The 15,408-nt window shown below is 31.0% G+C and overlaps 1 protein-coding gene across 4 annotated transcripts in view; it reads right to left on the bottom strand.

Annotated features, from left to right (window-relative positions):
- Positions 1–15,408, bottom strand: part of tup (LIM1_Isl and LIM2_Isl domain-containing protein tup) — a 387,091-nt gene that overhangs the window by 64,187 nt on the left and 307,496 nt on the right. Inside the window, exon 5 of one of the 4 annotated variants that reach the window (XR_012755607.1) lies at positions 5,051–5,280. Coding sequence is in view for 2 of the 4 variants with exons in the window: in XM_075359379.1 (XP_075215494.1) it covers positions 5,051–5,257 (207 nt within the window). In the remaining 2 variants the exon portion in view is untranslated. The remainder of the gene's footprint in view (positions 1–5,050; positions 5,281–15,408) is intronic. The other 3 variants (XR_012755608.1, XM_075359380.1, XM_075359379.1) reach the window with 3 other exon arrangements.

The following is a 15,408-nucleotide window of genomic DNA, read 5'->3' on the forward strand; positions in this document are numbered from 1 at the left end:
TTTGCTAAAAAGAACAGTTACATAGTCTTTAATACATATGTAGGCCTATATATACTTTTTTTTTGTCTTCTTGCATTTCACTGGTTTGATGCAGCTCTCCAAGATTCCCTATCTAGTGCTAGTCGTTTCATTTCGGTATCCTACACCCCTTCATCCCCTTCATCCTACACCCCTAACAATTTGTTTTACATATTCAAAACGTTGCCTGCTTGCACAATTTTTTCCTTCTATCTGTCCTTCCAATATTAAAGCGACTATTCCAGGATGCCTTAATATTTGGCCTATAAGTCTGTCTTTCTTTTTTACTATATTGTTCCAAACGCTTCTTTCTTCATCGATTTGCCGCAACACCTCTTCATTTGTCACTTTATCCACCCGCTTGATTTTTAACATTCTCCTATACCGCATTTCAAAAGCTTCTAATCTTTTCTTCTCAGATACTCCGATCGTCCAAGTTTCGCTTCCATATAAAGCGACACTCCAAACATACACTTTCAAAAATCTTTTCCTGACATTTAAATTAATTTTTGATGTAAACAACTTATATTTCTTACTGAAGGCTCGTTTCGCCTGTGCTATTCGGCATTTTATATCGCTCCTGCTTCGTCCATCTTCAGTAATTCTACTTCACAAATAACAAAATTCTTCTACCTCCATAATCTTTTCTCTTCCTATTTTCACATTCAGCGGTCCATCTTCGTTATTTCTACTACATTTCAATATATACGTTTTATATATATATATATATACTACAACAATATAAACGTATAAAAATATTATTTACCTTCATCAAATCAGACGACAGAATTCTTTTCGTTTTACACGTCTGAAATTTACTTTAGCTTCAAGAGCCTTATTATTCTTCCAATCAAAGTTTTCATCATTAACGAATCATTAAAAAACCTTTTTTTCGTGGATTAATATATTTTATTCAGAATAAAACAAAGAGTTACTTTTACAGAAACAATATTATCTGCGGATGAGGTTTTTAATAATACTATTTAAAAAAACAAGTAAAAATCCTGAATTTTTTACGTTCCGTTCAATAAACGAATATTTTTTCTCGTTTTCTGATATTCCGTTATTTTGCAATATCCAAAAACGGAATAAGTACGCTCTAAACAATTCTCGTTAACGCCTTCTGAATTGTGAATTAAATTTTTATACTTAGTATTTTCATATATTTACCGTAATATTATTTAATGCGTTTATATTTTAAGTAATTAATAAATTAAATTTAACTAAATCTATTTTTATTTTATAATTAATTACGTATTCTGTGACTCTACTGTGATCAAGGTTTTATGACGGTTTACCTTGTTCCTATTATGGATTTGTTATGAGTTTCTTTTTCCTATTAGTTCGGAAAACGGAAAACGTTCCTGACGTGATCTATGTAATGCATTATTATATACCGGCCAGAATGACAGATTTATTAAAATAATTTGATCGAGAGTTTTGGTTACTATTTTTATCAAACAGATAGCCGCGAATATCATCATAGAAGTAACAAAGTCTATTAAACCGATTAAAAGTTAATTATTTAACGGAATCTTGATTGTATTTGTTATTTTTTCCTCTCTAAACTGCGAGAAAGTCATTATTTAACGTGATTAAATTAAATTATTTTCTCCCATTTTGTTATGTTTTCGCTCGTACGAAGTAATAGCAGTGTAATAAGCATTCTTTCCGAAAAAAAAAATTTAATAACAGAAAGGGAAATACGGTGATACCTGCTTAAAAGAGATTGCCCCGGCCTCAGTGGCGCAAGTAGTAGCGTCTCGGCCTTTCATACGGAGGTCCCGGGTTCGAATCCCGGTCAGGCATGGAATTTTCACACGATATAAAAATTTTCATTCATCTCATCCTCTCAAGTAATGGTAGTCCCGGAGGTTAAAAAAAAAAAGAAATAAATAAAATTGTAATATTTTATAAAAGTTTATTTCTACAAAGACTTTTCCCATAATAAATTTGGACAGTAAATTATTTTTCTCTACTACAGAAAAGAGTACATTAATATGCTGTTTAAAACTTCCAGTTGCAGTCTTTGTTACCATTACGACTCCGTGTAAAGCATTTGAGATATAAGGGGGCTAAGTCGTACTTGCTTTCTATACTAATAAGATTAATAATGTTCATAATATTCCTTGCCGTGAATAAAATAAAAGTGTTACTTGCAGGGTTAAATATTACCTGAATTCCGTCGGTTTGTTATAATAATATGCAACAATATATTAGGTTCGACTCAATAAAAATGTAAAAAAAAACACTTCACTCCTCATATTCACTAGCCCGGTACGGGATAATTTTATACCGGATTCCCTTTTCGTTCTCTAAAATGATTTATGATACACGTCAGGTTTTGCGAACTAAGATGCACAAATTGTTTATTTTAAAAAGCGTTTGATAAGTTTATAAAGTCGTAAGTTTTTTCTGCAAGTTAATCAAAATACATTTCTTTTGATATCTGTTTGATCTACATACAGAAAAAAAAATTAAACCGTAATATCTTCTTCGCTTTAGTCGACTAAAATTTTTATTTGTGTCGTATAAGAACACGTAAATGTATTTAGATGACATTTACGGGATAAATTAAATCTATAATCGGATCGTACCTATGAATACCAAGTACCATTCGCTAATTCATCAATATATTTCCAGAACCACCGATCTTAAGATGCTGAAATTTGGTAAGTAAGTTCCGCTTACATCTTAGATGTGTTGCTTAAAATATTATTATAAAATTTAATTTTTAAGAGAGTTAAAAGGAGCTCAAACCTCACAAAGGAAAATTAAGTTTAAAATCAACTTTTGGAGCCCAACTTTTAAGTAAAAACTTTTCTTGTAGTTTGTTTAAAAGCGACAAAAGAAACTTTTTGTTCAGAGGTTGTGATCTATTCTTGAACACGGTCTTGTCATTCCTGATCATCAGTTCGGCTTCCGAGGTGGTCTTCTGGTGGTGTTCCGCTGTTCTTGGATGTTCAAGCAGGCCTTGCGACAAGGTCTTCCCGGCCTATAAGTTGAAAAAGAATCTGCCTCGACCGCATTACTTGGTTATGCGTAGCTATCAGGTTGGATTTTTTTACGGGTGAAGTATAACGAGTCGTGTATTTTCTCTGACAAGTCAGGTGTTCTTCAGGGGATCGGTTTTAGGACCTTTTATATTTTACGTTCTTCTTTTACCGGTGATACGACTATTCTGGTTGCCGATATTGATCCGACTCTAGCTTTAAAATCAACGGATGGCTATCTAGATGGAAGATTAAAGTTAATCGAGCGAAGTCGAGTCGTGTGACATTCGCGACGAGTAGAGAGACTGCCTACGGGGCCATCTCGATGACGTTCTCATACCGCATGCTCAACGCGTTCGATATCTTGGTATTTATGTTGATCGTCGACTGACGTGGAAGGCCCGTGTTAGAGAAAAGAGAAAACGACTGGACATTAAGTTTAAGGAAACGTACCGGTCGTTGTGCAAGAGGTTACATTTTTCGATATTCAACAAATAATTATTGTACACGATGATCTTGAAACGACGATTAGTACCTATGAGATCCAGCATCGGGGTACAGCAGTCAGAACCAACGTCGAGCGATTCTAAAACAAATTACTGAGAAGCGTCACAGAGGCGCTTCGGTTAGTAAGAAACAGCGAAATCCACGAATATCTGTTTATCAAATATTCGAGAAGAAATACAGCGATTCGGTACGAAATATAAATTGCGGCTAAACAATTACATATACTGTTTAGCTATCGACTTTCTAGACCGCAATGAAGACATTAGAACGGTAAAAAAGAATCCACTTTTTGAACCTTAGTGACTTCATCTGATTTGGAGTAGAACTGCGTTAACTTCGTGTTCTCCATCGATTCATTATTTCACTTCGTTTTCTTTAATAATTATTCTTTCATTATTAATGTTTTATTCTCGTTTATGAATTCTTATGGTTGTTTTTGTTTTGTGTCGACCTACTAGCAACACTGATCTTTGAGCTAATTTTACGTGTGTACTTACATTAAATTCTCTGCATAGGAATATTTTAATATGTAATTTTTGAGGATCTTCGATCGAAGCCTCTCTGTCTGTAATTGGAATCATATTTACTTATGGTTTCTGTAGGAGTGTAACTGAATGTAAATTTTTTTTTGAGACAAAGAAGTTATTTATGAATGCCATCTTTGGTTTTAATGAGATTAACGAAATATTATTTAAATTAAAATATAATACACAACAGCAAAGCCCGATTATTGTGATAGTTTCTTATATTACAGAATTAATGTGGTGCTTATTTGTTTCACGAATAAATACTGAATGCGTTTTTAATATTTAGTTGCTAGAATATATATTTAATTAATAAATAAATAATATTTATATTATTATGATAATAAGGTAATCACGTAAAAGTTTCTTTATTAATTTGGGGGGTAAATATTTTTAAAACTTTGAAAGCATTTCCAGTACTGTAGATGTACTTACATCACATAGTTTACATGCGCTTAAGGTGGACTCCAACCAAGAAAAAAGTATTTTTTTACAACCGTTCGTGAATTTTTTAATTTCAAGCCAAATTTCATCTCCTATTAATACCAAAAAAAAAACATATATCTAAAGAAATTAAATGAGACAGATATTTGAGTAGTAAAACATTATAAACGGAAAATTTTCATAAGAATATGTTTTTAAGAGGAAGGAAAATATAATAAAATTTTCGAATTAATTTTACGTTAACTTAAACGTCTTAGAAGTAAACCATAATCAAAATCGTTAAACGAAATTGTACGCTCTTTAAACATTAAAATTAAAATCTTCCCTTAATATAATATTCTAGGTTTATTTGGATAACCGGTTTAATAGTTTTATTATTTCTTATCCCGCTAAATTACCCTGTGATCAGGGTTGTAGAAATATAATAAGCATTGTGTAAGTATTTCATTTTTTAACCTTTTTATTTTTCAAATACGTTTGAATCGGAAAAGAATCTATTACCAGACGGGAAAATAGCGAAAAAAGTAATACATCTAACATAGTTGCCCATAATCGTGGACTTACCTGACTTACCAGGTGTTGGAAGGGCGGGGCGGACGGATCTAGTCGATCGAGATCCGTATGGAGTGCGAAGTCCGAAAGAGCCTTCCAGGGAGGTTGATAAGACTGCACCTCGATGGGGTTCATGCCCAAAGGGCTCTCGTGCCTGACCGGACTCGATGCCACCATCGGGATTCCTTGCATACTGCCGTAGCCCATCTTCCTTCCGTCCTGTCAACACGACACACTGTCAACTGTAAACAAACATAAATAAACGGTTTGAAAAACACGAACATACCTAGCCTCTAGGTGACGTGTCCTCCATTCTCTAATTCTATGTCGATAAGTAAATTAATACTTTAATAAATTACAATAATAACTACAATTTTTACGTAAAGAGTGTCCCAAAATGAACTGATATTTTAAATCTACCGCCATTTTATTCGCTGTGAAATCAGAGTAGAGATTTTTATACGCTGTTATCGGTGAATATTGAGGTTAAATTATGAAAAAGTACACGCTTGAATAACGCGTAAAAATAACATAACGAATTTTCGGAAAAAAATCATGTTTAGCGATGAGGCACATTTACTTCTTACCGTTTCTGTCGATAAACAAAAATGTCTAATTTGTGGATCAGAAAACCCAAAAAAGATTGAAGAACTTCCTATGTGTCCTCGGTGGGTCAAGGAGTGGACCTTACTTCTTCGAAAATAAAAATGGAGATGCTGTTTCCATCAATTGAGTTCTATTATCTTGAGGTGATTTCTGAATTTTTACATATGCCACACTGCCGACGAATCCGTACAGTTATTGCAAGAAAAATTTAACGGTTATCTCGCAGCGAGGTGATGTGAATCGGTCGCCGAGATCATTTGATTTGACACCGTTGGACTTTTTTTCTTTGGGTTATGTTAAGGATAATGTGTACATCCATAAAGTGCAAACATTTGAGGAGAACTCAAAGAACATTGCCGATATTTCCCGGCAATTATGTTAACATGTTTTGGAAATTTTTATCAAAAGAGTGAACATGTGCGGCCATGGCCGAAATCCTCATCTATTTGATGTTTTGTATCGTACAAAACCTCCATGTCGCTGCTTTTATATAAAGCAAAAATATTATCAAATAAAAAATGCGTTTATTAAAAAAAATTAAAATGTCAGCTTATTTTGGAGACACCATTTACGTTTTAATAACACGAATTCGATTTTTAAAACTCACTCGTTTAATTTTTTTTTTACGTAAAATTTATTGAGATAACGGAAATATTTCAATTGAAAATAATTTTCGGCGGTACGATTAAGATAAAGTTACTGATTTATCGTGTAGGTGGGCGTGCGTGGATTAAAATTATATACGAGTATATATATATATATATACTCGTATATATATATATATATATATATATATATAATAATATATATAATATATATAATAATATATATATATATATTTTATTTTATACAAAACAGTTAACCTTTTCGTTCTTTTAAAATAATTCTTCTCTGGAAATTAAATAGTAGCTTGGCAAAAAACAAAATTTGAAACTTTAATAATTTTTTTTACGGTGAGGTGCACCGTAAGAAGGCGTACCTGATTAAACCGAGAAAAAAATTCTACTAAGAGGAAAAATAAATAAATTCTTATATATCTATTTGGTAAAATAGATTTTCTCTATTTTTCTTCAATAATATATATAACTTCTAGTGTATTCATTTACTTAGTGAAGAAAAAATATCCCAAACCGTAAAGTAGCAATATTTTTAAATCAACCTATAGGTATTATAATTAATTTCTTTTAAATAGAAGATTTAAATATATATATATAAATGAAGAAAGAAAAAAGAGATCAACAAAAGAGTGATAATTATATTAAAATTATTAGGCTGTCGATTAAAATTGTTCATTCTTGTTATTAACTAAAAATAATTTTTTTTTTTTAAATTACTGACATTAAAATATCAATTTCTTATAACAGAAAAAAATTACTCTATTCAAAATGATCGCTGATATTATTACATCTGTTTTAATCCAACAAATAAACAACTTTTCCCTAATTTTTTTTAATTTAGTCCGGCAATAACATTTTTTCAAACGTTACGGTTCCCCTGAAATCTAAGTTTTCAGTTTGACATCGGTTGTTTTTGTAGATAATACAATATTTTGAAATATACTTATATATATTTGCAATACTAAGATTTTGAGAAATCCTTTGCTTTTAATACATTCATTTATCAGAGCGACATAACGATAAAAACAATAGCAATCTATACGCAAATACATATTTACTTATAAAACAAACCGTCCAATCGCTTAATCTAGATCGGTGAATTTTGGAGGGTAAAGTTACAGAAACTCTTAAATAAGTTAGTTAATTAAGTTAGGTTACCGAGCAAGAGGTCACAGCTACACTATCCGACAAACAATTATTGTACACGACAATCCTGAAACCGATTTGAACCTACGGAGTACAGCAAGCAGCAGCAAAGTGGAGATTACACAGCGATTGCGAAATAAATTACTGAGGAGCCTTGGTTCGTTAGAAAGAATGATGGAATCCACGAATATCTTGGTTTACCGTATTTTTAAGAACAAATAGCGCGATTCAAAAATATAAACAACAAAATATAAACAACCGCGTATAAATAAATAAATATAAACAACGGCTATTAACCTTCTAGACGATAGCGAAGACGTTAGAAGACAAAAATTACTCCACGTGTTGAACCGTGATGACTATGTCATCATGAGATCGACTGAGTGTTACCCGTCGTATCTATATTTCACTTCGTTCAATTTTAATTGTTAATATCTTTCGTTATTAATTATAGTTTTATTTCCATCTTTTCTGTCGTTTATGAATTCATACGACTGCTTTTGTTCTGCATCGAACTACCGACGGCACTGTTCCCTGACCTGACTTTATATGTGTATTTATTTACATTAAATGTTCTGTATAGGAATATTAGTAAGTAATTGTTGTGGGTTTCCATGGAGTCTCTCTACCTGGGATTATTTGTGATCATATTTACTTACGGTTTCTGTAGGAGTGTAATTGAATGTAAATTCTATTTTGAGACAAAAAAATAGGTAAAAAAAAAAAAAAAAATAGAAAAATGAAATTTAGCAAACGCCCAAGCCTCCAGCGGGCTTTCATGGAGGAGGGACTTAAAAATATAACATGTATTTGTTTTTTCTTTTCTGGTCATGTTTGAACCGCTTACAAATTATTTACTATTTTAAAAGTTTATCAACTGTTAAATATATTTTATAAATATATTACAAGAATTTCTTATTAAAGTCTTGAAAGGTGATTAAGATTTGCGATAAAAGTTCCTCGTAATTTACTTTTTTCCATAAAGAACAATTAACAAAATAAAGAAAATTTATAAGAGCATGAAAACGCTAAATAAAAAGTAGATGTGTGTGTATATATATATATATATATATATATATATATATTTTGAAGTGGAAAAGTGGGGTGGAGCATAACTGTAACATCTTGCCAAGTGGGAAACTTGCCCGCCGGCAGCGGCTTCTGATGCAGATTTTACAAAGCTTATGGTTTAAAACGGATAAATCTATATAATCCTACAAATAATATGTTTGCGAGTGGTTACATTAAAATTACTTAATTTAATCGTCTGCATGTTCGATATGGTAGATAAAACTAATAACATATGATATTTTTATAAATAGAATCTGTTTGTACCGAGTGTGCGCCTCGTTTTTTTTTTTTTTCATATATTTTATCTGAATTTTACATAATTTGAGAAACCGGTACATCAACGTAATTAAACTGTTATATTATCTGATTTTATTGAATAAAATATTTTAATATCGTATAATAAAAACGAAATACTTAAAAGAGTATAAGTGTAAATAATTAAAATTATCTGCAAAATTTATCAGCGAGGCCGATAAGATAATATTCATACTTAATCTTCTAATTTGCAAGGAAAAAGTAGAATTAGAAACGGTGATTAGTTCTAATTTATTTATGAACCGATATTTGGGTAGCATCCGATGAAAATGCGAAGGAAAAATTTCTTCGTCGTCGAATGAAAAATGATAAAATTATTTAAAATAACTATTATCCGTACATAATAAACGCAAACAGTAATTTACGTAAAATGTTAGTATTTTTACAATATATAGTTTTATTTTTACATTTTCAATACAACAAATTAAACTTCTAGAAGTAAAGCCTTTTCACGGATTAAAGAATCATAAGACTTTTACAGGTTTAACATTTTCTAAACAACCAAATATTTATATCTGTTAATCGATTTTCTCGTTAATAGATTCTGAAAAATACAGAAACTTATTCATATTAAATTTTATTATTACTTACATTAGCAGATTTAATTGTTTTTGTATAATTGGTTTCGTTCTCAGCCCATCTTCAGATACACTTATATTTTCTTTTTCCTGTTTAGCCTCCGTAATTACCGTTCAGGTATTATTTCAGAGGATGAAATATGAGTGAAAAATGAAGTGTAGTCTTGTACAGTCTCAGTTCGACCGTTCCTGAGATTTTAATTAAAAGCCAACCACCACCAAAGTACACCGGTATCCACGATCTAGTATTCAAATCCGTATAAAAATAACTGACTTTACTAGGACTTGAACGCTGGAACTTTCGACTTCCAAAACAGCTGATTTGTGAAGATGCGTTCACCACTAGACCAACTCGGTGGGTTAGGTATATTTATATCAATCCGTAAATTATACACGTTTTTCAGTAATAATAAATTAAACGAATACATCGAATTACAAAATAAATATCGATTAAAAAAATAGTTATAAATTCTAGAATATATAAAAATGAAAATGTTTTTGGAAAACACTATAATGATTTCTGTACATATAGTAAATACGATTAAGTATATTAATATAAGTATAAATACCGCCTTGGAAATAATACAAAACACGGTAAAAAATAACAAAAACATAAACTAGAAATATACGGAAGAAGAATTTTGTTATTTGGGAAGTAAAATTACTAAAGATGGACGAAGCAGGAGCGATATAAAATGCCGAATAGCACAAGCTAAACGAGCCTTCAGTAAGAAATATAATTTGTTTACATCAAAAATTAATTTAAATGTCAGGAAAAGATTTTTGAAAGTGTATGTTTGGAGTGTCGCTTTATATGGAAGTGAAACTTGCACAATCGGAATATCTGAGAAGAAAAGGTTAGAAGCTTTTGAAATGCGGTGCTATAGGAGAATGCTAAAAATCAGATGGGTGGATAAAGTGACAAATGAAGAGGTATTGTGGCAAATAGATGAAGAAAGAAGCATTTGGTAAAATATAGTTAAAAGAAGAGACAGACTTATAGGCCACATATTAAGGCATCCTGGAATAGTCGCTTTAATATTGGAAGGACAGGTAGAAGGGAAAAATTGTGTAGGCAGGCCACGTTTGGAGTATGTAAAACAAATTGTTGGGGATGTAGGATGTAGAGGGTATACTGAAATGAAACGACTAGCACTAGATAGGGAATCTTGGAGAGCTGCATCAAACCAGTCAAATGACTGAAGGCAAAAAAAAAAAAAATAAAAAAATACGGAAGAATTAATAAACTCATTGAAAATTATTATAAATCAAAATTACATGAAATTTAATGACAGAAAAAAACAAAAATACATTCTCGTGTGGAACAAATTGTTCGCATTATCGATGCGGCTGACTAACTTAAGAATAGCCGTGAAGCAATAAATGAGTAACGAAAGAAGTACAGAAATTTGCTGAAAATGGCGGGCTCATTTTTTAGCATTTATTATAATCTGGTACATAGAATGCGGTTTGGTCTAGCGTACTGTTTCTAAATAAAATTCGATTTTTTTTAACCTTGTTTGTTTTATTCGTCTTAGCTTACACCAATTTGTTCAAAATTAAATTTGGTACGTGTTTTGTTTAAAATCTTTACTTGTTTATTACCCGTTTAACAAAGTTATTGTACGTCAAACATACAAAATAGGGTATTTTACCCCAATTTATTGGTTTTCACTCAAGATTACTCCAAAACTACTGCAGATAAGGCTCTGGGACCTATTTTATTGGTTTTTTTAGATCACAGACCGTAAGAAATCACTAATTCTCTCAACCTCGTTTTACCGGGGTAACTGAAATCTGAGCGAAATCTTCGTACAAATAGATGGTCTACCTACGGGATTATACTCGTTAAGTAGTAAACTATAAGAAATTTTCCTACAAAAATTTGACGAAAATGTTTATAATATATTAAAAACATTCGATATAAACTTTTATTATTACAAGAAGATTGTTTTGTAATAATAACCTGTAACACCGATTCGGATGATTTATTGAAATCGGTTAATAAAATTAATGAAAAACTTCAATTTACTATTGAAAGAAAGGTAAATAACACGCCGAATTTGTTAGAATAACGATAGACTTTACAAAAAAATTACAAAAGCCAGTACAATTATACGTTACAGCTCAATCATCACATAATCACGTGAAAATGCTGCATTCAAGTAACAGATTAAAAAGAAACGTATTCAACAAGAAGTGAAAAATAAGGGAAAAAAAGAGATCGGTAAAAAAAAAAGAAAAGTATATTAATAGTATTGCGAACCAAAAAAATAATAAGACAAAATAAAAAATTGATTATCGGATTCCCTTCCTTATACGGATTATTTAAATGGCAAGATTATTTCGTAAGAATAAAATTTGCTTCTCATATCAAACTAAAAATAAAATCAACTCTTATATAAAAGTTAATAATAACGATAATTTAAATGGAAATGGTGTTTATGAAATAAATGTCCGGCTTGTAATTAAGTCTATATCCGACAAACGAAAAAAATTATTTTTTAAACGTATAAATAACAAAGGAACACATACATAAGACCCGAAATTTATCGATCAAATACGGGGTTTCATTGTTTAAAAGATAAACCTACATTTCTAGAGCTTAGTAGTGTAAAACCGATTAAGCAAATACAAAAAGAAATGAAATTAACATCACCAACAACATAATGGTAAATGAAAAAAAAACGAAAAAAACAAATAGAACAGGTGATGACATAGAGTACATTTAAACTATTGATATAACAGTTTTCAAAGAAAACTGTATTGTATTTAAAATTAAAAAATAACAAAAATAGTGACCAATGAAATTCTTCACAGAGTTTTTAAAATAATTAATAGTTACATATGATGAATCTGAGTTTAATGTAAGGTATAAATTTTGAAAGATATGTGGAATTTATGAATTGATATAATGTACCTGACGATGGGCTGACCCTGAAAACGGTTGCATAAAAAAAATTACCTGCTAACGTAAGAAATAATAAAATTTAATCGTTAATAACGCGTTGTAATCATTTTTATATTTATTAAACTAAAAAAAAAAAATTATTCATTCGTAATTAAATAATTATAAATAATAAATAATAATAAAGTGTATGTTTGGAGTGTCGCTTTATATGGAAGTGAAACTTGGACAATCGGAGTATCTGAGAAAAAAAGATTAGAAGCTTTTGAAATGTGGTGCTATAGGAGAATGTTAAAAATCAGATGGGTGGATAAAGTGACAAATGAAGAGGTATTGCGGCAAATAGGTGAAGAAAGTAGCATTTGGAAAAATATAGCTAAAAGAAGAGACAGACTTATAGGCCACATACTAAGGCATCCTGGAATAGTCGCTTTAATATTGGAAGGACAGGTAGAAGGGAAAAATTGTGTAGGCAGGCCACGTTTGGAGTATGTAAAACAAATTGTTGGGGATGTAGGATGTAGAGGGTATACTGAAATGAAACGACTAGCACTAGATAGGGAATCTTGGAGAGCTGCATCAAACCAGTCAAATGACTGAAGACAAAAAAAAAAAAAAAATTAAATAATTTAATTTATCGAATTAATACTATCTACGAACGCAGAAAAATTTGTACGTACCTGAATATTCTATTTATATATTTGTATAAATATGTGAACATATATAGGAAGAGTGACAAAAGAAAATTATCAATAAAATTACCTCGATTTGAACAATTAAATTAGTTTATAATTAATCGAACATCTTCATCAATAAAATGAAGCTTAAGAAGGTTAGCCGAATTAGTTCGTTTATACTTACGTTTCAGTCTCGGTACCGTTTATATAACGGCTAAATAAATTGTAATTTTTTAAAATAGTTTTTAAGAATAATCCTGCCCTACTAAAGAGCATTGTATGTGTGTATGTGTGCGCGTCACTCTTAGCTTAGCACCGAAATGTACTGATCACTAGCGGAAAATTCCGATTCGTTACCTGTTTCGTAGCGATCAAGTGTACACTTGTATTATTATAGATCGATATCCGTACATATGTATATATATATATATATCGAAGTTTTGGGAAAATTTAGTACTCTTTTACCAAGGGTTGGTGTAGTGGTGAACGCGTCTTCCCAAATTAGCTGATTTGGAAATCGATAGTTCCAGCGTTCAAATCCTAGTAAAGTCAGTTATTTTTACACGGATTTGAATACTTGATCGTGTTCTTTGTTGTGTTAGGTTTCAATTAACCACGCATCTCACGAACGGTCGGACTGAGACTGTACAAGACTACACTTCATTTACACTTGTACATATCATCCTCATTCCTCCTCTGAAGTGTTATCTGAACGGTAATTACCGGAGGCTAAACAGGAAAAAAAAAGGAAAATACTTTTTAACCGGATCCGAATTTTCGTCCGAAAATCGCAAATATCTCAAAAACCGTTGGTCCTTGGGCCCTTAAAACTTTTTTCGACCCCCTCGACGATAACCCTATACACTGCCAACGGTACCCCCGTCAGATAATAATATTTTCAAGCGCCCTCGGGGCGCCGTTTGGAAATTAGGGAGGGGCGCGATGGGGTGCTATCGTAATATCTCGTCAACAGCTCGTTCGATTTTCACGATTCAAACCGCGTATGTATCAGCAGGTCGAGCGCTAACTGTTTAACGTATCGGGCACACTCTTGATCGACTGGATCTTGGTTATCCGGAAATTAGATCGTTTAGCCCACTCAGCAACCGTAAAACGTACCGATCCGATCTTTTGCTAAATACGCTCAAACCTGTGCGTTAGCGCTACTGTAAAGTATAAACTTATGAAGTCTAAAAAGTAGAAAATAAAAAATATGTAAAAAAAAAATATTTTTAAAACATCACTCTTAAATTAAACGTACTAAAAGGTAAAAAATAATTTTATGACGGTATCTCACAATGGATTTAAGAACAAGCTTTGATGGCGATATGTAACATTATGTGGAAGTCATAGTTTCAATTTAAAAATCTTTAAAAACTTTCATATAATCTTACATATCACCATCAAATGTTGATGTCAAATCCATTTTCAGATACCGTGCTAAAATCATTTTTTCCCCTTTTAGTACGTTTAATTTAAGAGTGGTGTTTTAAAAACTTTTTTACATAATTTTTATTTATTTATGTGATTTTTTTTCTTCATAAAATAATTAAGTACAATGAAAAAGTAGGTACTGCAATGTACCGATCGCTAGCGGAAAATTCCGATTCCTTTGTATCAATTTTTAGAGTTAAATTTCTAATTTAACTTTCGTTATATCATCAATTTTTATCATTAAAAAAAAATATTTTTACACAAGAGGTAATCAAATTTTAATATCTAATAATCCTATTCCGAGACGTCGCCCGCCAGGGCAACCCGCCCTGTAGCTAGGTTTTTACTAAAATAAAGCCGAATAAGGAATTAAAATTTCTGTTGAATCGTTTGAGGATGCAAAAGAAAAATTTATTTTAATGGATTAACGATTGCAAAATTATTATTTCAGGAATAACATATAACTAATTAGACGTTTAATAATTGAGACTACTTATTCCATTTTGTTTTCTTTTAATTTTTATTTCTTTTAATTTTGTTTAAAATTATGCAAACAGTAACCTTTGTTCTGATCGGGAAACAATTTTTTTAATATTTATTTTTGCCAAAAAGGAGCGAATTAAAGAAAAAGTCTGGTAATTTATTCGGTATCTTACGTATTAAATACGATTTTGAATCGGAAACTTTAGTAAAAATTACTTTTCCATTCTGTCATAATTTTTATAAATTTTAATGTTTTACGCCGAGTGATGTATCAATAATATTAAAATTGAAATAACGAAATTAACAATTTCTATTAACGTAACAACGACACGATTTTTGTGCAACGTATTTTAATATTATATTTTTACTGTAGCTGGCTAGATATAAAGATATGCAAAAACTTTTTACGAGAAAAAGTAACGCACAATAACACTACGATCGCATAAATATACGAATAAACTTTATTAGTTAAGAGGTAGGGGGAATCGATTACGGTATTACGCATTATGGAATCTGTAGCCGTAAGAAAGAGAAA

This window comes from Lycorma delicatula, chromosome 3 (assembly GCF_047948215.1).
Source record: "Lycorma delicatula isolate Av1 chromosome 3, ASM4794821v1, whole genome shotgun sequence".
Taxonomy (NCBI): domain Eukaryota; kingdom Metazoa; phylum Arthropoda; class Insecta; order Hemiptera; family Fulgoridae; genus Lycorma; species Lycorma delicatula.